Source organism: Esox lucius, chromosome 4, assembly GCF_011004845.1.
Source record: "Esox lucius isolate fEsoLuc1 chromosome 4, fEsoLuc1.pri, whole genome shotgun sequence".
NCBI lineage: Eukaryota > Metazoa > Chordata > Actinopteri > Esociformes > Esocidae > Esox > Esox lucius.
In genome coordinates, this window is record NC_047572.1 from 18,945,002 (window position 1) to 18,966,613 (window position 21,612).

The 21,612-nt window shown below is 43.1% G+C and overlaps 2 protein-coding genes across 2 annotated transcripts; both read right to left on the reverse strand.

The window, feature by feature from the left end:
• Window positions 1-919: 919 nt before the first annotated feature.
• Window positions 920-9,602, reverse strand: si:ch211-159i8.4 (matrix-remodeling-associated protein 5). Its single transcript, XM_034291953.1, has 3 exons — window positions 8,790-9,602; window positions 6,393-7,302; window positions 920-2,847 (listed from the first exon to the last, which is right to left on the reverse strand). Exons 1-3 carry the CDS (start codon window positions 9,520-9,522, stop codon window positions 942-944), a joined length of 3,549 nt encoding a protein of 1,182 aa, XP_034147844.1. The 5' UTR covers window positions 9,523-9,602; the 3' UTR covers window positions 920-941.
• Window positions 9,575-18,088, reverse strand: LOC117592765 (matrix-remodeling-associated protein 5-like). Its single transcript, XM_034291979.1, has 6 exons — window positions 17,772-18,088; window positions 15,114-15,358; window positions 14,180-14,309; window positions 13,387-13,777; window positions 9,688-12,314; window positions 9,575-9,589 (listed from the first exon to the last, which is right to left on the reverse strand). The coding sequence occupies exons 2-6, from the start codon at window positions 15,329-15,331 to the stop codon at window positions 9,575-9,577; spliced, it is 3,381 nt and encodes a 1,126-aa protein (XP_034147870.1). The 5' UTR covers window positions 15,332-15,358; window positions 17,772-18,088.
• Window positions 18,089-21,612: the final 3,524 nt, after the last annotated feature.

Sequence of the window (21,612 nt, forward strand, 5' to 3'; positions counted from 1 at the left end):
ACAATAGTGCTGTAATTTAGTCCAACGCATTTTGTGTCAATAAAATATTTGTATTTTATTAATGTAACGTAAATAATGTACTTCACACAGGTTTTATTTTGTTACTCATGTGATCCATTCAGCTGATCAGATGCCATGATCCAAAATGGCGTACATACATTAACCTCAAACAAGCCTACTCCGGAGTCCACACAAGACACGTAAGTGTCTGGTGTATATTACAGCTTGAGTGAATCAGTGATGCACATTAATGTAGGCGTATTATAGTTACATATATAGGTCGTCATTTACATTTAGTAAATATTTGTTAACAATGTATTTACACCTAATATAACCCTGGTTTAAAAAGAGCTGGAAGAATTAGTTCTCTGGTCTCCATTTTGATTAGCTCTCCTAGAACAATTAGAACATTTGTATCACACAAAGCTTGCTTTTACATTCTATGAAAGGCTCATTTGTTCCAAGTAGTTTGCATGAAAACCGAACGTTTTTTCCAGAATGGGATTCACACTGCTTACAATTGGAGAGGTCATACAGACAGATTCCTGTGTAAAGATTTATTTTTTGGTATGGTCAGGAGGAGCAGTAGGCACTAGGTAAGCAGTATCTTTGTGAAAAGGTGTATAGTTTAACCAACAAAGTAAATAGTATACTTTTATATTTACACACAGACATTTTTATAAATAAAAATAAAGAAAGCATTCTCTAAGGCACAACTAAGTTATTTTTTGTTGGACCAAATGCTTATTCCAGCCAAGACTTAAGGCACGCCTTTTACTAATTTACTCATTATAGTGATGTTAGTGTTCTTATGCTTTTACCCCTAATATATTACATGATACAGTTACACAATTCCACTCCAAGGTATTCTAGACAATTAGGTTTCACATTCTTATAATTGTTAGATACAGTTCATTTAGACACCCTATTTGGTTACTGGGTCAGATCACCTGAAGATAGGTGGCTTTAAAGTCACTTCCTAAGGGATTCTTTGCATTGCATTTGTAAATCCCTGAGTTCATTAGCATGGGGTCTTTTATGACCAAGCTCCCCTCAACTGTCATGTGAATTCCTCCCTGTGCAGTGAAACGGTTGTTGGGAACGAGTGTGGTTCGCCCAGGTAGAGTCCATGTTATTTCAGGCTTTGGAATGCCTGCAGCGATGCAGTTAAGTGTTACTGGTGAACCCCTGTGGACCCTAGTAATAGAAGGGAGTGCGTTTGTGATGCGTGGAGGGTACACTGTAACTGCAACTGGGTATGACAACGTAGACGATCCAAATGTGTTCATGGCCTGGCAGACATAGGTTCCCCTGTCAAATGTGGCAACTTCTCTGAGTTGGAGAGTACCATTTGACAAAAATGTAGTTCTCCCAATAGTCTGTGGCTTGTCCAGGACCAGGCCGTTCGGTAGTGTCCATGTGATTGTGGCTTGTGGCCAGCCCTCCACAAAGCATGGCAAGTTCAGAATTTGGCCAAAAGTGATCTTCATGCCCCCAGTTGTGCCTCGAATCACAGGCTTTTTTCCTGGTTCTAAATTGTAACGCTTTTCTGCTGTCCCAGCCACGTTTTTAGCCATACAACGATAAACACCTTTGTCCATGGTCCCTGGCTGGGTGATGCGCATTGTCCCATTTCCTGGATAGTGAGTAAACCGTTCAAGTCTAGTTCCTGGTGTCAACATTGTTCCATTTGGCAGGATCCAAACAAAGTCTGGGTTTGGTTTACCATGGGCAGTACACTCCAGAATTATATCACTTCCATCTTGCTTTATTGGTAAAATCTCAATGTTTGGCATGGCAAAGCTTGGTTTCTCTGCTATGGATGCCACTTCAAGCTCAATAGCCAGACTTGCTTCTCCCAAGTTATTTTTGGCCTGACATATATACTGACCCTCGTCTGTCTTCCTTACTCCACGCAGCTCTAGGCTCCCATTCTTGTGGACTTGGAAGCGTCCTCCCAAGTAAGGTGTTGGCAGAGAAAGACGGTAAGGTGTTGCCCAGGAAACAAGTGGTTCAGGATTGCCCTCTGCTTTGCAGTCAAGCAATGTTGTTTGATATGATACTGCCAACACTTTCATACGGCTTCGTCCATGTTGTTCATTGATGTGTGGTTCTAATCCTTCCACTTCTAGCCTCGTGTTCTTGATGTCATCCCCAGCAGAATTCCTTGCCACACAAACATACTTTCCTTGGTCGGCCAAAGTCACCCTCTTTATCACCAATGTCCCATCATCTAAGATTTTATATTTAGTTGAAGATGTTATGACATCATTGCTTGGGGAGAGCCACATAATGGCTGGTGGAGGCTCCCCAGTGGCCTGACACGCCATAGAGGCAGACTCTCCCAGTCGGGCCATGAGCACAAGCTGAGAATTGGATGTGATTCGGGGGGAGTCTGGACCTAATTTGACGCTCACCTTCATCTCATCCTCTCCCAGTTCATTCTTGGCATGGCAGGTATAGTCCCCCTCATCGTTCTTTCCCATCTGTTGCAACAACAGTGTTCCATTACCGAACATAACGTAGCGGCGGAAACGTGTACCGCTGTCGTCTGACTGGAGGGCATTGTTGATTATAGTTCCATCAGGGAGGCTCCAGGACACTTCTGGGTCAGGGAGGCCTGAGGCGACACAGTCCACCTGGACATTCTCTCCATAGGTAACCCTCTTCTGGGCACTGCCCAGGTGTTTGATCTTTGGCGGTGTCATGAGCACCTCCACCTGAAACAGCTCCATGTCTTCACCGTTGGGCCTCTGAAACATACACAGGTAGTGGCCTCCATCCTTTTCAGTCAGTTGCACGATCCGTAAGGTTCCATTGGAGAACACAGTGACAGATCTTTCAGGGCTGAGAATGAAAAAAAGACAGATTTTGATACACTCAATCATAGTGACAAAAAGATTAATTAAATTTTATTTTGTATGAATATTTACATTCAAGTCATGTTATGAGTAATAATTTATTCATACTAGTTTAGTCAGTGTAGTTAGAAGGTAAAAAAAAAAAAAAAGCTGCTTTCAAGATACAACAGTGCGTCTCTCCTATGTGTTTTTTTTTCTTATTGAATACTGTGGGAGCCATCCACCAAAAGCAAATTCCTGCATATTTGCACCACATTCAGAGCTGACAAACAGTTCTCAAACAATAGCTGCAAAATTAAGTAACTGAAAGGGTTTGCCCCATCATGAGTCTCTGGCGTTTTGTGGCATACTAAGAAATTATTATTGTGTGTCTCTAAGCAGGATGTCTCGCTTTTTGAATTTAAAGTGATATTCTGTAATTCATGTAACTTACTAAGGCTCAATTGTCTGAGGGAATATGAGAAGTCAACTTGGAAAAATCTAACTCTTAGGGAAGTCCATAAAAAGCCTAGCAGAGGCAGCCCGAGGTAAAATCTATTTATGTATAAATTCCGTCATGAATCAATGAAACTCAGACTAATGAAAGGTGGCAAGGACTACACATCATCACTGATTAAAAAGCAAGAGAGCTTAATTAATTCTTTGCTCTCTTCACATTGACTCTTACACCTCCAGAGGTGTGTCCTCAGCCCTTTTTATTAAGTGACACCATCATCAGGTTTGTTGACACCACAACAGTTTAAGGCCTGTTGACAAACAACGACAAGATAACCTACTTGGAACAGGTAAGCAAATTGGCATTGTGGTGCCCGGACAACAACCACTCCTTCAACGTCAGCAAAACACAGATATTTGTTGACGTTTGAAAGGACCAGAGGAAACGTTCTGAATCACGTTTTAGTGTCAGCATCACCGATGCCTTTTATGTGGACGATCAACACCACTAATCTCGTAAAGTGGACGCTGCAGAAATTCTTCTTATTAAGACAATAAAAGAACCGTCATTCTACCTTGGCTCTTCTTCAAACACTACTGCTGCAACCAACCGAGCTGCGTGGGAACTATGAGTAATACAATTTCATTTGGATATTGCATTGTGAGATGTTACTACCAGATCTGATCTTTGATGTTATTTTTGTAAATTTCCCTGATCTTGTCATTTTGTGAACCTTTGGTGAAAAAAGCATTCATAGACACTGGCACGCGTTCTATCGTTGTTATTACACTAATCCAGCTCCATCCCTTGGAAGAAGTCAATACGTGGTCCTCAAACATCTTTTAGCACATTTCTTGTCAGTCAGGTCTTCATCCCAAAATGTATATCTACGCCAAACCGCATCAGTGAAACTCCTATCTGACACCCACAATATCCATTCATTTGTTTGTGACGTGAGTACTGAATCTGACTGGGATCCTTGGGTTTGAGGGTCAGAGTTGAATAGCACTGCTCTACAGCCCTAGAGCATTGACCACCTACATCGAGCAGCATTTTTTACAGTATTATACAGAAAATGTTAATCTCCACCGTTGTCAAATAGGATAAATGTTCTATTGAGCATCCACCCTGACAGGGCCACTGAACAATTTGTCACTGGCTTAGCAGTGGAGAAGGAAGGCAGCTGGGCGTGGAGCGTGCATTATTTGGTTAGGAGCAGGTTTACAAAACGTTAGAGAAACAGCTGCCTTTCCCTTTTGAATTTCGTTACGGTACTGGTCAGCAATGAGGTATTGGCATGCTCAGCCCAACGTTTTTCATTTTCATTATCAACCGTCTTCAATTTTAGGCATAGCACAAAACAAGCAGTTGAAAAGTTGAGTGGTTCTTCTTAGATGGCGTAATTGGAAAGTAAATAGTGGTCTACACTCACTGTTTTACACAATATAATGAATGGAGCCACAAGGAGAGAACGTCTTGTGCCCAGAGCCGTGTGCAATAACTCTGTGAGGTTTTCTTACTGCTCAGCTCTGGTCTCTGCTCTCTACTGTTGGGTAAAAAAAACCCATTGCTATCAAGTATTTACAGGCAAACAATACAATATGACTCCTCATGTTTGCCTACTCTGTTTGCCACATCAAGATGGCTTTATCACAAATTTATAACAGACTTATTGATTAAAGTTGGGAAAATATCTCCCAACCATGAGCTGCAGTTTTGGAATAATAAATGTGTTCTGTCTATTTTAGGCTTTGTTTGAACTGCTAAACCAATAGTGTATTAGCATATAGGTTTCAATACCCACTCAATCTAGGCAGGTGCCAGATTGAAAAAGGCAACGATTATGTTGTTAATTTTTAGCACAAGTCAGCCTGAATGTAAACTCACAAGTTAGCATAAATGTAAACTCACAACTAAATGTAAACAAACACAGGCCAAAAGAAAGCAAATATTGAACGCAGAAGGAAGATACAGTTGTCTTTCCAGCTCCAGTAGCGCTCCAGTATTTAAAATGGAAAATGTTAGGCTTTCGAATACTTTCAATTGTATGTCTCAACTCCTATTACTAAGGGAATAACACCCTGTTGAGCGGAAGTAAACATTAAACAGTGATGTTAAAGCCACACCTGTTTAGGTTGCACAAGTCAGGAATGAGTAGCCAAAAATGCTCTATATAGATTTTTTTTCATGAATAACACAGTAGTTCCTTAAAAAAACTATTGGTCTGCCTCGTGCTGCAGCAGCCCTGATCCAATGCCAGAAACATCAGAAGTCTCATCAGGGTTGCCGCAATAACAAGCGGGTCGGCCGCCAAAACAACAGCTGCGACTGTTACGTTTGTATTCAGTAGACACCCATTGCTTCTGAAGAGCAATGGATTTACATTGTAATAAATCACTGTTTGATCGGCCAAATAGGTCTTAAAAGGTTTGTGTGCAGCAGTAAACTTTTGTATTAAAGTAGTGTATGCTTGACATGATAATAACAATTGAGGGCTTAAATTTCTGCCCTCCCAAATCCATGATAGCCCATTCATCAAAAACTATTTCTGGCTATGCCTCTGGAAAGGATGTGTTTCTATCTTTTTGAAAATAAATAATATGTGTTTTCATTGTGTTCTCTAAAGCCTTGGCCTCCCTCTGTTTATCTGTTACACTGTTATCCCCCACAACCAAATCACTTTTTGTCTAATTCATATTTTGTTTCTAGGGTCCATAGCACAAATATTTGGGTATACTTTACAGATGCCCTCCAAATTGTAAGAATCATATTATTGTCCCCAACAGTGGACACTTGATTGACTGTGGAATTTGATTGAAACTAAGGGCTAAGTTTAGATGGACTTCATGAAGTCACTGGAAAGCTTTTGGAAAGGGATTAGAAACTTGAGTGGAGAGCAATTAGAAACTCAGCTGATGAACTCAACAAAGCTAATATGAGTTATGAAGCTGCTGTGAAATGGTTTAGCTTAATTTTTTAACATACACAGTTAATTAAATTCGTTTTTTACAGCCGTCTGATACTTAATATCAGCTCAGTCTCCTTTTTATGGGAAAAAGGCCATGTAATTTTGATTTAATGAATGGTGGAGTTACCTGTAGCGATGTTCCAGCAGTCTTCTGGATGGCAACTGCCACAGTGTGCCACGGGGAGAGCCAGTGGACGCCGGGCAGTGCAGGTACACAGTGGAGCCATACATGGCTGTAACTCTGTGCTGTTGGGACGGTTGTTGTGACTGTCGTGGACTGGAGGCCTCCTCTCTGACATTTAGGCGCAGAACTCTCCTGGCCGCGCCCACCGCGTTGGTCACAGAGCACTCATACCTCCCCGAGTCAGCCGGAGAGAGGTTTTTGATGTACAACGTCCCATTGGGAAAGACAAACAGTCTTCTGCCAAGGAACTGGGAAGGTCTGACATGTAGCCCTGCAGGGAGGGCCCACTTTAGCACAGGCGCAGGCTCCGCCTTGGCGGTGCAGTGGACGTACACACTTCGCCCTGGCTGAATGACGACGCTCTCCGAGGTCTCCTCGTTGATGGTAGGTGGTAAGGCCACCACGCGAATGTGATACGTTACCGTGTCAGCTCCGGCTGCATTGCTAGCAATACACTTATAGTCTCCTTTACTGGAGAAGTTAGCTGTTTGGATCCTCAGAGTGCCATTAGGTAAAAGAGAGGCTGGCCTCTCAAGAGCTCCCACATCACGCACAAAGGTCCTGTCTGGAAGAATCCAGGAGATCTGTGCCTGGGGCTTGCCTGAGGCGACGCAGTCTAAACTTATAGGCTTGCCCAAATATACTGGAACCTCTGTGGAGCGGGAACGTATGATTTTGGGAGGCTGGGTTTGCACAGTAACGGTCATGACCATTCGGTCCGAGCCCAATGTGTTCTGTGCCGTGCAGAGGTACTGGCCCCTGTCCTGTAGCTGTACGTTTTTAATCACAAAGGTGCCATTCTTTAGAACTTCAAATCTCTGTCCGTGTTTTGTGTTGGCTTGGATGGTAGCGCCTGTGGTTAAATGAAAAGAAAAGCACACCGTAGGTACTCTGGATTAGTCTAGTGTCTTAAATGCGATGAATAACAGTGTAGGTTTGGTGAAGGATCTCATTGTCAAACATAATAGTATGATATATTAATCAATTGTAAGTTGAGCTCAGGTACTGCCATTTAGCTAATCCATTTTACAAATGTCTCATCCTTTGGAGCCTTCATTATACTACTGTATGCATGTAAGTATCACTACCCACCCCAGAATGTTAACACGCTTGTAAAAGGCTGTATTTTAGATGTAATGTTATTCTTTATAAAGGGTCTGCTAATCCTGTTTAAAAACATTTATCCAAACAGATAAAGTTCACAAAACGTAGTTGCCTAGTAGAGGACTGGCAACTTTGCTGACTGGTGTTTGTATAATGTTACATGGTACATTCAAGGTGATTCATTCAAGATCAGATAATGACAGTATTGTATGAACTGAATATAACAGCATAGTAAAACAAAATGTTACTTTAATACAAAAAGAAACATAATAAAATCTATATAAGTCCGGGTCAAAGTGAACCTTGCACTTTATTTCAAATGAAAATTTTGATTTTTCACAAGCAATATTTGGTGTTAGTTAGCTCTGAAAGTCCGCCCTGCCAGTCTATGCATCTCATATTGTTGGACCTATAGACCACAGACATTATTTAGTTGTGCATGTATGGACAGTGCCCTCTCAAATTATTGGCACCCTTTGTAAATATGACAAAAAGGCTGTGAAAAAACATTGAGTCATCTCCTATTTGAAACAATGACACAACCCCTTTTCCCCAACCTTGGTTGGCTTCTCCCCAACCTTTACCAGGGTGGTTTGGGAGGATAATTTTCCAATTGTCTAAAGCAAGTATAAGGAGACTACAAGTCAATGCAAACTGATAGACAGAAAGTTTAAATGGGGAATATCTAGGTCACTCAGAACAATTTAGTAGAAAACCACATTTGAAACATTAATTTAATCATTAACAGCAGATGTCTTCTGGTTATTTATGCTTATAGGGCCCCTTCACACTATAATGGGTCAGTTTAACCTGAAACATAATATGAGAGATGAACCAAAAACAGGTATGCTACAATTTCTCCACATCTTCTGCTCAAACATTTACTAACTATACTTAATTTGAAATGAAGGACATAACTAGACATAAGATAACAATTGACAGTGAGAAATATGAAAGGGATTGACCACAAAAGAAATGTGTACATAAAATATAGTAAAAGAAAAACACATGCTGAACATAATACTTCTCATTCCCATGTAAACAGTAGGGCAGCACATTGACACTTCCTTATGGATAACTGCCAAGGCTTTTCTATTTTCTTTTAATGATTGTAAGCACATGACAGCCTTAAGTCATAAAGTTTATGCCATGCCTTATAGAGAGTATATAATTCATTAGAGAGAGGGAAAGCTATCACTGCAAAGGATTTCACCAGCCAAAAGATTTTATAAATACCTGTGGATACTTTGGTCCAGGAGATAGCTGGTTGGGGTTCTCCTGACGCTTCACAGGGCAGCAGAACATCTCCCTCAGCCAAGGCGGACACACTGACTGTGTTCACCGAAGTGATCCTAGGCTTCACTCCACCACCCATTAGGTTGGGGAACGGCATGTGCGTGCTTATCCTCTTCGGAACCCAGTGCCAGCGGCTGCCAAACAGGACGGCGGCTGTGGAGTAGGGCCTATTGGTGGGCATGGGCGTAGTGGTGGTTTGGGGTACCGGCTGGTACGTGTATGACGGAATGTGAGGCTGGTTATAAGGTCTGGGTGTAGGGTCAGTGATTTTGGGCTTCGGTGTCACTCGCGTCCCTAGCTTTGAGATACGGTTGAGCTGAACCTGCCTGTATCTGTTTCTGAGCTTCGAGAGCATTAACAGATCCTGCTGTCTGGTCCTGCTGTGTGAACCTGGGTCCTTGTGGGGTGAGTAGGAGGTCAGCGAGCCTTCTGTGCCACTGAACGGTGAGGGAGAGGTGAAAGCCGAGGATCTGACTGTCTCGGCTGTGATTTCTGGTCGGTTGGTGACCCCAGAGCCCCGAACTCCTAAATGGGGGTAAAGCCAGGGCCTCTCTGTCAATACAGGATATGTCCCTGAACCATAGACTGAGGGCCACACTGGGAAGCGGCTGTAAGGCCAATAGGGGGTGGGTGCATGGGGTTGAGTTTTTATTTGAACCATCCAAGGGTGCATGGGAAGATCAGGACCATCAGGTTTTATTTGAGAGATATTCTTTTTATCTGAGTTACTTTGTGCGTTCCTCAGAATGTTAATCTGAGCAGCAGTGGTTTTTGAATGTGTATTTGTCCTTTCTTGGGACTTTTTAGGAAGTGGATTTTTAATGTTGACCTTTGTTACCTGGGTCTTGGCAGCGACCTTATCTAGATCAAGGGTGGTTGACATATTAGTTGGGTCAAGTGATGAATCCGGTTTTATGTTAATGTCATAATTAATATTAGTGGTTTTTGTTCTTGTTGTCTTTGGGGATGTTTGCCTGTTTGGAGTGGTCTGTTTTATGTCATCCTGTTTTTTTGAGATGTCCAAAATCCTTTCTTGTCGTGCAACTTCAGTTGGGGTGGGAATATACTTTGGCTGGGGCGAGGTGATTGTCTCTGCTTCAGGCACCTGCAACCTGTTTGAAAAGGGATATATACTAGGATCTTTCAAATGTGGTTTTAATTCTGTGTGGATGCTATCTGATTTGTCTATGGCACTGCTAGGCTCGACGGGTGGAGGAACCGGCTCATTGTAATTGTGTTTTGAAATTAAAGGTGTCTGCACTCGAATATGTTCCTCTGTTTTAGAATTGTTATTGCGTAATCCAGGAGATTCATGGTTTTTCACTGTGGGTTGAGAAAGGGTCACCTGTGGTTTCTGTGATGAGGGGACGGTGGGGTTCAGAGGGCGAATTTGTCTCTGTGGGGGTCGGCCCCATCTGTGTGGGGGTCTGCGTCTGTTTGTTGAAATATGATTGTTCTTCAGGTTAACTCTTTTTGTTTCCCTGCCCACATGCTTGTTCTCTAGTTTCACAGGATGTGTGACGGTTTGAGGGGTTTCTGTAGCAGACAGGTTTTTGACTGAGCCTGGGCCTGTGTTTGGGTCCCCTATACCACGATTCACAGGTGTTGGTTTCCGTCTTGGGGCATGTGTCACGTGTTTTCTAGGTGGAGGCTGTAAAGGCTCTGGTTGCTTTTCAGCAAAGTCAAATTCCCCTTCTGTCTGTTGCTTTGTGGAAGTTGTGGTTATAGTACGAGCAGTAGTAGTCGTTGTTATATTGGATTCTCTAGTTGTAGTTATGTGTTCGGGAGTGGTCACAGTGGTCATGGCTGTCCTTGTTGTTGCTCTAATTGTGGTTGGTATGGTTAGTGGTTGTCTTGTAGGAGACACAGTTGGAGGCTTAGCGTTAGCTTTCGCTAGGATTTCAGCCCAGCGGTTGGGGTCGAGTTCCTTAACAGACTTATTAGGTTTCCTCTTGTTATCCTTGATCCTCTTTACTTTCATACCAGGCCGTAGAAACCCTCCGGGGTACCTTGGTTTTCCGCCCGCCCTTTTTGGAGACTGTGTAGCATGGGGCCGTTGGATTTCTTGGAATCCCGACCCCTCAGTTGCGTCCTCATTCACGAACAAGGTGGATTCCCCTCTGCCTGTTACAACACCAGAGGATTTCGTCTCACCCTTTTCCTCGGCATCTGAGTCTTTCTCTCCGGTAATGACCACCAGATGAGCCAACATGTCTACCCCATAGAGGTTAGAAGCCAAACAACTGTACTCCCCAGTGTCCTCGTGAGTTGTCTTTTTGATCACCAGAGTTCCATTTTGACTGACAAACACCCTCCCGTTTGGTTGAGACGGTAGTAAAATCTGATTTCTGGGGAGGTACCAGAGCGTCTCGCTGGGCTGAGTAGAAGTGACATAACAGGGGAGGGAAAGGGACTCCCCGATCTCCACCTCTACCTCCTTCCCATTTAGAGCGTTCGGGCTGAGAAGGCGTTCTTTCACCGTCAACCTTACAGGCACCATGTCCACCTCGTTCTTGGTGCGTACCAGGCAGTGATACACACCAGAGTTAGACACACTGGCATTGCTAATGACCAATTTGCCCCCCTCCAACAGCACCAAGCCAGAATTGGATTCTTCCATGATAGATAGGTCCGGCATCATCCACTCCACAGACTGGGGCCCAGAACTGATGACTGTGCACCCCAGACTGACCTCAGTGCCCTCAAGCACAGACTGAACCCTCCGTGGGCTCCCTCTCTGTATCAGGGCCCAGGAGGACGGCACGTCCTCTTCCTCTCCCCTGCCACTGATATGCTTGGTGATCAACGTGGTGAAGTCCAGCACCAGTTTTTTTGTGGTTGTTTGCCGTCTGTTCAGCTGCATGGTGACCCTGGGCTGGAGGAGCCACTCTGGTTCAGCGTTTAAATGTCCTTTGAGATCTGTGAAGTAGATGGATTCCTCGTTGTGAACCTGGGAGTACTGAAACGTGACCCGGCTGGTGTTCTCCTGCCTCGCCCCCCTCTCCAGGATGGCGGGGCTCTCGTAGTAGTAGGCCACCAGCTTCCACAGGTTCTGCAGGACATCCCGGTCGACCTCGCACTCCAGTTGGCTGATCAGGCTCACGTTGACCGCCACCTCCCCGGGTGTCCGCGTGTTCTCCCACGTCACGGAGGAGCTCTCGCTGGGCCGCTGGACGTCGCAGGCCACATGTGCCGTATTGCCGTGGCTGTCGCTCAGGAAAAAGGTGAGTTGGCCCAAGGGATGTTCCAGGTCCCCGGTGTAGGGGGTGTCAGGCTCTGTGTCTGCCTCGTCCCAGCCGGGGCTGTCCCACTTCTTCAGAGGGGACACGAGGGAGGGCCGCTCACAGGCCAGCTGACCAGCGGACAACAACAGGACCTGGCTGCCGTTTAAGGGCTGAGGCGAGGAGCACATAGCACAGTTCTCACCGGAGGCAGCGTCTCGATCCTTTTTACACTTAATTACTCCTGACAGAGAGACAGACAGAGACAGACAGTTTGTTTACCTTAACTTTACCGGGTTCAGAAAAAGATATACAGTTGTGCTCCAAAGTTTGCATGCCCTTGGAGAATTGGTAATATATGTAACATTTGTAAAGAAAACATGAGTGAGTCTTTTATTTCTTATGGGATTCACATTCAACTGTAGGTCATAACAGAATGGCACGATCATAAAACAAAACATGGCAACAAAGAAAAATATGAACTGACCCCTGTTCAAAAGTCTGCATACCCTTAGTTCTTAATACTGTTTATTGCCCCCTTTAGCATCAATGACAGCGTGCAGTCTTTTGTAATAGTGGTCTATGAGACCCTGAATTATTGCAGGTGGTATAGCTGCCCATTCTACTTGGCCTCCAGGTCATGCAAGGTCTTTGGTCGTCTTGCATGAACCGCACGTTTGAGATCTCCCCAGAGTGGCTCGATGATATTAAGGTCAGGAGACTGTGATGGCCACTCCAGAACCATCACATTTTTCTGCTATAAACACTGGAGGGTCAATTGGCCTTGTGCTTAGGGTCATTGTCATGCTGGAAAGCGTCCCATGCGCAGCTTTTGTGCAGAAGAATGCAAATTGTCTGCCACTATTTTCTGAAAATATGCTGCATTCGTCTTGCCATTAAAGATTCCCCATGCCTTTAGAGCTCACACACCCTCACAATTTCTGCCAGGGTATGCAGACTTATGAGCACAACTGCAGATTGTGTATACTGACCCAAATAGAACACTGTTCAGGGATTAAGTGATCAATTATAGATACATATTTGCAGTCCAGGCCTACTTGGTTAAAGAAAACACCACATAATCATTCACACACTCATTCTGATGTATTATCAACCTTTCACCTGCATGATCAGAGACTACACATGGGTCTTATCATTGTTGTGAAGTGAAAGCTTGTGCACAGTGAGATATTTCATATGTGTTATTCTGTATGGCAGCCTCTACAGCACAAACATCTAGAAAGAGAGAGAGACACACACACACAGAGAGAGAGTGAGAGAAAAGAGAAAATAGACAAAAGAGAGCAAGGCCTCACCATCATGTTTATTGTTCCACTCTAGAAGCCACAGCAGATGGCAGTCACAGGTCCATGGGTTGCCATGCAAAGAGAGCAGTTCCAGCTTGCTGAGCATCTGCAGGGTCCTAGGCTGGAAGTACTGAAGCTGGTTGTCAGACAGGTGGAGGTGACGCAGACCAGAGCTCCAGAAGTTCCCCAGAACAGAGAGGGTGACAAAGCTGTGTGGGTGGAGGTCCCTAAGCTTGTTCCCTTCTAGCTGTAATAGTTTTAAAGATGTGAGCCCACTGAAAGTGTATGGCTCAATAAAATCTATGTTGTTGCGGTCCAGATGGAGTCGCACCAGGCTCACCAAGCCCTCAAACATTGAAGGGGTGACGGCCTTCAGCTTGTTGTAGCTCAGCTTCAGAATCTGTCAGGAAAGACAGATTGTTAGTTTGATTTGCCTCTAGACAAGTGACAGAATATTCAGTGGTGAGACAACCCCCAAGACTGTTACTTACTATATCTACAGTTATCATTCTTGCTCTGAATAAAAGAAGAGGATGCCTGACGCCTCATTCGCTACATACATTCTTTTGTACAAAGCAAAGACAAACAAAAATCAGTTTGAACTATGTGTGTTCTGGCTATAGCGCAACCAATCGGTTTCTAAGACCAACCAAAAATGTAGAAATCGCCTTTAAGGCAACATAGATCCAGGCTCATTGCGGAGAAGAGAGTGTGAAATCTGTGGACGTGATGTAGAATTTTGCCAGAGAATGTAGTTTAGGTTGCCAGGTAACCTTGCTGCCAGCCTGTTTGGGGTCCTTACCTGTAGCGAGCGCAGGCTGTAAAACGCTCCTGGAGACACAGTAATGATGTCATTCCCATGGAGCATAAGCATCTCCAGATGGCGGAGATGTGTAAACTCTGAACCCTGCACTGCCTGGAGGCTGTTATAGCTACACGGAGAGAGACACGGAGAGGGAGGAAGCAACACAATGCGAAAATGAGACTTTCAGGAGCTGCCTGCTTGAAATATAAACATCAACCCAAAATCCAAGTAAAGAGCCAAGAATCCTGAGAATAAACAGAGCAATCTATTGGCAAGGCAAGTTATTATGTTCCACCTGTGTGAACTATTCCAACAACAGCATCCTGCACATGTACTTGCAAATTGTTCGCCTGAAGTAAGTGTGATCTTAGAAAACGATGAAATATCAGTTTCAATTCCCATTACCCAGAGCGTCTTGGTTTTTCAGGGGGTGAATGTAAGTAGGCTGCACGGCCGAACCTGTGAGGGGACCGTGGCAGTCTGAAGCAAAGGGTAATGCCTTTCCTTTCAGAGCGGGCAGAGGAAGGATTCTTCCTATACACTAATGTGCCATGTAACAATTCCCTTGAAGCAGGTTAATCCTTAAGTGGGTTAATCCTTATAATCCACATAATTATTCACAGTTCCTGCTTTCTGAAAATGGTTCAGTAAAGATATGGCAGCTATAGGATGTTTGCCTTTCGTGCCAGAAGTCCTGATTGGCCTCTGCCTCTCAGTTCGCTTCAGCGATTTTTGCTTCAGCGATTTTTGCTTCAAGCATCTTGTATTATGTTAACGTGTGCATATGAGTTTAGCCTTTCAATCCCCAATAATAATTCCCATAATCCATTACATTAGCAGATGCTCGTACAGACGACTCGCAGTAGCATGACTCCGTAACGTTCCCCGTACTATTTCCATACCTTTCTCTTATTTAAATTGTGTGTCTTACCCCAGGTTAACCCTCTGCGTGTCCTTGGGCAGATTGCGTGGGGCAGAGGTGAGGTGGCGGAATGTGCAGTGCACCTCCTTGACACCGGGGCAACTGCAGCCGCCTGGGCACGGGGCACACATAGCCAGCGGGTGGAGGAGCAGCGGCACCAGTAACAGCAGCAGCACCACCCTCAGCCTCAGCCAGGGAGCCAGGACAGCGACATCCTCAACCGCCATGGCAGGCCTCTCACGCCATCGTCGGAGCTAGGACGACGCGGACATGCGAGAGGAAAGGTCAGGGTGCTCCAGTAATTTCACCTATAGCCGTTGTTGTTGTGAATTAACATGATCGGGTTTAGAATACTGTAGTCGCGGAAATGACAAATAACTTTGTTGGTGTAGGTGCGACGTGCGGTTATCAAGATGGTTGAAAGTAGACCTCGCTACAGCTCTTAGTTTGAATTCCACTTTGTGTTGTTAAGTGGAAGTCTCGCTTTTGTAATTTTTGCCGAAACATTCTAGGAATTATATATATCTTTAGGGTTTTCATCTCCAAATACACAGAGCTGCTGCGGAATCAATAGTAAAAAGAAACAGAAATGTTTCCTTAGATAATACAAAGCGATACATACTTATGGCATGTCCTTGCTAGTTTGTCTCTGCATTTAAGAGCTCAATTAAAATAATAAAATCCTTCAAAACACTCATGACAAGTACAGTACCTCCCAAACCCAAAAATATTTACCCTGAGGGCAAATAAAACAAGCTAATCTTACTTGTGTTTTTAGTGCATTGCCTTGTGTTGACCTGTTGGTTACAGACTAACCTGTTTTTCATGCAGTGTGTTCAGAGGTTCTGCATGGCAACAGTGATATACCTTGTCTGTCGTTGGTATGATAATGACTCATGATGAGTGGTCCAATTATGCAGAGCTTCCTTCCCCTCTTCCTGAGTACCCCCTCTGAGTAAGAATAAGACACACTGACAGCCCATATATCGCTGAGGCCCGGAGTGAAACCTGAGAGATGTTTCTGGTAAAGTAGTCCAGTTATATGGTTGCTAGTTGTTAGCTGTGCTTTTAAAGCATTGTCCAAAAGTTATCATGCAGACTTTTCTGAGCATACAACTTTTTGTGTGACAATGTGTTTGATATTTCAGTGTATTAGTTTACTTTAGCTCAATTCTGCTTTTGATCTAACAATCACATAATTGTGTTTCCTTAAGCCCTTTTTACATAAGCAGTTGTCACAAACTGCTCAAAAACATATTCATTCTAAATCCCCAAAGAGCAAGAAATACAAGGTTGAAACCACTCTTTGAGAGAAGGCACTTTTATTGGTGCTGGGTCAAGTTTATATGAATATGTATAAAACTCTCTCAAATGTTGACTGTCTCACTCACGACACAGCATGATGTCATCTGTTCTGGACAACTTTGGTTGTTTCTGTTTCATTTTTAATTCAAATCGCAAAGCGACCAGTTGGACTGTGAACAGCAGTTTTCAGGCAGAATCTAGATCAACAACACAGCTGGGTGGACTTTGGATGGGGACAGCTAGAATTGTCAGGCCAGGTATATCAGAGGTTTGGTCCCGGGGCTCAGGTCCACACAAACACACACACAATCACAGAATCGGTCACATGTCACCATACAATATGTTTAGAACAGGTAACTGCCACCTGTCAGTCAGTTGGTCTTTATATGTATGAATTTACAGAAAGATATGTCTGTTCACTAGAGAAGAGAGAGAGGAGTTTCCCCTCACCAGCACAAATCACCTGTACCTGTCAGAGCTGAGGCTCCAGAAAAATGCCTGTAGTGGGACCTACATATATCTAATTCATATGTTTCCTTCTGGCAGTCAAAATACCAATTCCTAAAATATGGCACCCATATGTTTTCAGTAAATGTGTGTTATGAAGAACATTCACACTTTTTGTGAATACAGGTTATGTGACTCAGTTTTGGCCTTTGAAGTTGCCATTTAACATGTACAATTTTAGGAATGTAATCAGATTGTTTTTTCTGATCATAAAATGTTGGACTAGAGCACTCTCATACTGAAAGAATTTGTATATGTGTTAAAAATATATAAGAAGAAACATTTGTCAAGTGATGTTTCCAAATAAATTTTACTTCTAAAATATATTTCATAATGCATAGAAAGTTATTAAAATACTTGAACACTAATTTGTGTATAATTGATATTTCCTAAAATAAACCTAAAATTATATATTTCAAATGTGGTTTCTGTATGGGCATGTTCCACATGTCAAAACTGAGTCTTGTGCATTATGTTAAAACGCTTCGCAAGCTATGCCTTGCAGCCATTAACATTCATCCTAATTCCATGTCAGTCAGTCCATAATAACATGAATCATATGACAACATACATGTATGTCTTGATCTGTGTTTAATTAATTTTCAACTAGGTTGAATTATTTTCTCATAATTGGTTTATGTGCTCAGTTGGCCTGTGTGTTGACAATTCAAAAATTCTTCATGCAAAGGCTCTTTGGATAACATATGGTAGAATAATTTGATCAAATTTGGCTTCAGTTGACTGATCACCTATGAAATGTGTCCATCAGCAATACCTTTTTGCACCGACAGCAATGCAAACCTCACCATATAGCGATATACTTCCAACTCTTGTCAAATACTGTATGTTGCTTACCTGCAAAATCCTCCAAGAAAAAGTGATGACAGCAGTCAAAGTAGCCTGAAAAGTGGGACACCGGTTTGATAGTGGAGTGAGATATCCAGTCTTGGTATAGTCTCTGCTGTGAACTGAGCAACACTAGGTCTGTATTAGTCAGGATGGAAGAGAGTCGGGTCTGTTTTAGAGAGGTCGGACCCTAGCTGCCTCTCTGTTGTGGTCCCCCAGCAATACATCTGGATTAGAGCTTAACCCTCCAGCCCACTCGTCTCTTCCTGAGATCCTGGCTATACATGGGAAAAATGCTAAGCTCTGGCACTGCCTTTGGTTCTCTCTCCTCCACCCCCTCTATGATCTCGCTCAGTCTCACCTCTCGTTCCCCTCTTAATGTTTCTCTCTCCACCCTTCGCCCTCTCACCTGCCCCCCTTTTCTAACACTGTTACTCTTTCTTTCTTGTAGGTTTGGCTCTTTTTGCCTTTTAAATAGAATGGCATTGATACTTTCTATAATGTTTTCTATATGTTCAGAGATAAAAAAAAGTATATACTATGTATTCAGATGAATCACCCCAAAGTTAATGACATTGAGCATAATGTTGTCATACTGACTTTTGTGACTTTACCAAATTGTGAGGTTGCAATATATCCAGAAGTCTAATAATGATTTCTCAGAGTCAGACGGTATTATTGTTCGTTGGGCTAACATCTCCTGGCGTCTACCTTCCCCATGGCCAAAACAATGGCATTCCTGTTATCACCGCCCCAGCTGATATTCTTTCCCATACCTACGATGACAGCCTTTGCATACTGCACCCGGTGTCCATTCACAGTATGCCCCCCCCCCCCAACATATTCTCTTCTGTTTTCTCTATGTTCAGCTGTTGATTCATTTACCCCATTCACGGCACTGTGTGTTTTGACTAGCAATGTTGGGACGGAATGTGTCCGCAACTTATTAGACTGACGGTGTCTTTCCACTGCCTCTGGAAAATCTATTTGACTCTGTCTTCTGTTACTTATTTATTACAGCTTCGATGTCTTGGAGGGGGAAACTGTAGCCTCAATACGAAATAATCACACATGCAATAGTCAGACCTTGGGAAACCTTGGAAAGGGACTACATAGTAAAGCATAGTACATACTAGTATATAGTAAAGCAGCCAATCACCTTGACATTGCAAAATAGGCTACATCTAATGTTCATGCAACATCAATTAGGCCAATACCATGTAGAGGAGGATTTAAGAAATGTTAATAGGGAAATGGAGAATTCAGACAGTTCAGAGTTTGAATCACTTCCATTTTTGACTGTGGGGAAAGTGAAGTCTTTATACTGTCTTAAAAATGAGTGTATCTTTAATTCATTCTTACCGTGGCTCCTGCTCTGCTCTAAAACAAGCTGAACGAATGCCAGCCTCCTGCTTTCAGAGCTGTGGGGGTTGACAGGTGAAAAGTGTTATGAAAGAGAAAATGCTTAGATAATGGCCATGAATGGGCTCCCCTTGCATTCCCAAAACATTGCTGTCAGCGTGTGTCTGTCTGTGAGATTCAACCAAACCACGCTGGGCTCTATATTATAGCATGCAAACATACACACTATGCTTCATATTTACAAGGTAAACCAAAATGTTTTGGAAAACCAGAGATCAAAATTACTGGTTGCATAGGTCATACCTCTGCGTCAGACATACAATCTGCCCTATGTTGATCTTTAAAATGATTCCTGTACTTTGTGCACCCAGTAGCTAGCAGTAGCTAGGGCATCGCAACGTAGCACACATTAGGATGATGACTTATGAAAATTCATACCGCACTGTAACAGTTATGTCAACAAACAGGAACTGGAAGGACATTGTACGAGTTGTTCTTTGGTGTCCATAACCAGTGACTTTGGTAGAGTTAGGAACAACCCTCTGAATATGTTTTGAGAGGGTCTGCTTTTTTCCCCTACGTGGTCTGTTCGATATAATGTGCTCCTGCCTCAGCCATAGATATAAAGCATCTCATATCCCAATAATTCTGCCATACCATGCCTTTCCTGGGACCACCTTAATACTAGTCAGGGTGGTGTTTTGTGCAGTAGATATCTTGCTCCACAAAAAGGACAAAAAACGATACGTGGGAGATTAAAAGCTTTTTTTGTGCATCAGTAATATTGTTGAAAAGCAGTATGAATGCCTAACATACACATTTATTATAGTGTATTTTGAACAAGAAAGCTAACTGTTCCGGGGTACATAAACGTATCACAATTCAGCTTTTTATTTGTTTTTATTAACAGTCTCAGCTAGCTTGCTGCAATAAATTATCAATCAATGTTGCACACAGGGCCAGCACTTGTCATAAGCGACATAAGCGGTCCACTAGGGGGGCCTCTGACTGCTACGGAGCCCTTGACTGATAGTGGAGAGGGGGACCAAATAGAATTTTGCTTAGGGCTCCCAAAAAGCTAGAGCTATTACGTGTTAGTAACTATTACGTGTTACTAACTAACTTTAGATAACGTTTACTGATTTTGTACGATTTGTATGATTTGGATTTGTTTGTTTTATACAGTCTATGTTTTTGTTTTTGTAAATTTAAATAAAAATGCCAAACAACGATCCAGGATTAATGTCTCCTCATTTTAATCTGTATAATAATTGTGATGTAAATAAACAATTATTTGATTGGTTGGCAACACAAACTCTTTTCATTGGTCAATTATTTTAATCTTTCGGCTCCTTAACCGGCCTCCACCTGCGGGTCAGCATGCACTGGAAGCCACACCTTTCACAGAATAATTCAAAATGTGGAAAGAGCGAAGGGTGTGTTCACATGATAAATGCTCTCTATACAATATTCTGAACAAAATGTCAACACAATATATAAAACATTTACAGAGCATAAGTCCACTTTGGCATGTAGCAACATTTAAGCCGAGAAAGGGATGTAGGATGGAATCTAGATGTCTTTTCATAGGCTACATAAAATAGTCAATATAACATACTGTAGATTATATAAGCCAACTCATGTTCTGCAGATATAATAAAACCAAATTTTTGGTAAAAATAAGAGGATTACATTTCTTTCTTCCTCCAAATCATCGATGAACTCCCAGGGGTCTGGAATCCCCTGTTTGAACACCAGTAGTTAGGAGAAGAGAAGAAAGCAGACAGGGCAGCCTCCATTGAGGCGTGTCCACAGAAAGTCAAGTGGGGTGTTTGCTGGTGTGGGGTTGGGTTGGGCTTGGATCCAGGAGCCTCTGGCTGCTTCTAGGCCTCAATTCTTTTCCTCTCCTTTTTCTTTTGGCCCTTTCTCCATCCTCAAGGGACTCAGTTCCTCTGGATCTCTCAGCTCATTATCCCAGCCTAGAGCCAAGTTGTAGCAGCATAACAAATCAGGCACCTCAGCATTGCTTTTAAAGAACTAGGCCTTCGCTGAACTTTGAAAACGTACTACTGCTATGCAATGCTGTGCTGCCGGGCAGTGGATGTCGTAAAGCTGGTGGACAACCTTGTTGTCCTTGACCAGGTCCATTTGAAGACAGAGTACTGCTTTGCAACAGGGTTTTATTCCTCTCTCTCCAATTTGACCTCCTACTTTTGTGATATGCAATTTCTTGTTACTACCTTGGCTCATTGCAAGTACCAATGGGGTTCGGAGAGTCGAAGAGGATGCTCCTTTGATTATTAACCTTAAGATACTGTCATGTAGCCTCAACAAGTCAGGAAAATCTCCGCCAGCAATGCTTTTTCCTACCCCGTCCCTTTTGGAATTCTGATAGCAAAGGCTCAAATCTAGTGTATATTGGATGCAGCAGCACTGCAGTGCCCCTTTGTTTTTTTTTAAAGGAGTGGGGCTGTCTGTCTCCACTTGC

Bases quoted from the DNA above. Each gene is read 5' to 3' on its own strand.
- si:ch211-159i8.4 (XM_034291953.1), bottom strand. From the start codon at position 9,522: ATGCACCCTTGGATGGTTCAAATAAAAACTCAACCCCATGCACCCACC. The intron at 7,303-8,789 runs GTATTTATAAAA...ATTTAACCACAG, and splicing joins CTGGACCAAAGTATCCACAG to GCGCTACCATCCAAGCCAAC. The intron at 2,848-6,392 runs GTAACTCCACCA...TTTCATTCTCAG, and splicing joins CTGCTGGAACATCGCTACAG to CCCTGAAAGATCTGTCACTG.
- LOC117592765 (XM_034291979.1), bottom strand. From the start codon at position 15,331: ATGGCGGTTGAGGATGTCGCTGTCCTGGCTCCCTGGCTGAGGCTGAGG. The intron at 14,310-15,113 runs GTAAGACACACA...CTCTCCGTGTAG, and splicing joins ACGCAGAGGGTTAACCTGGG to CTATAACAGCCTCCAGGCAG. The intron at 12,315-13,386 runs GTGAGGCCTTGC...TCTCTCTGTCAG, and splicing joins GTGGAACAATAAACATGATG to GAGTAATTAAGTGTAAAAAG.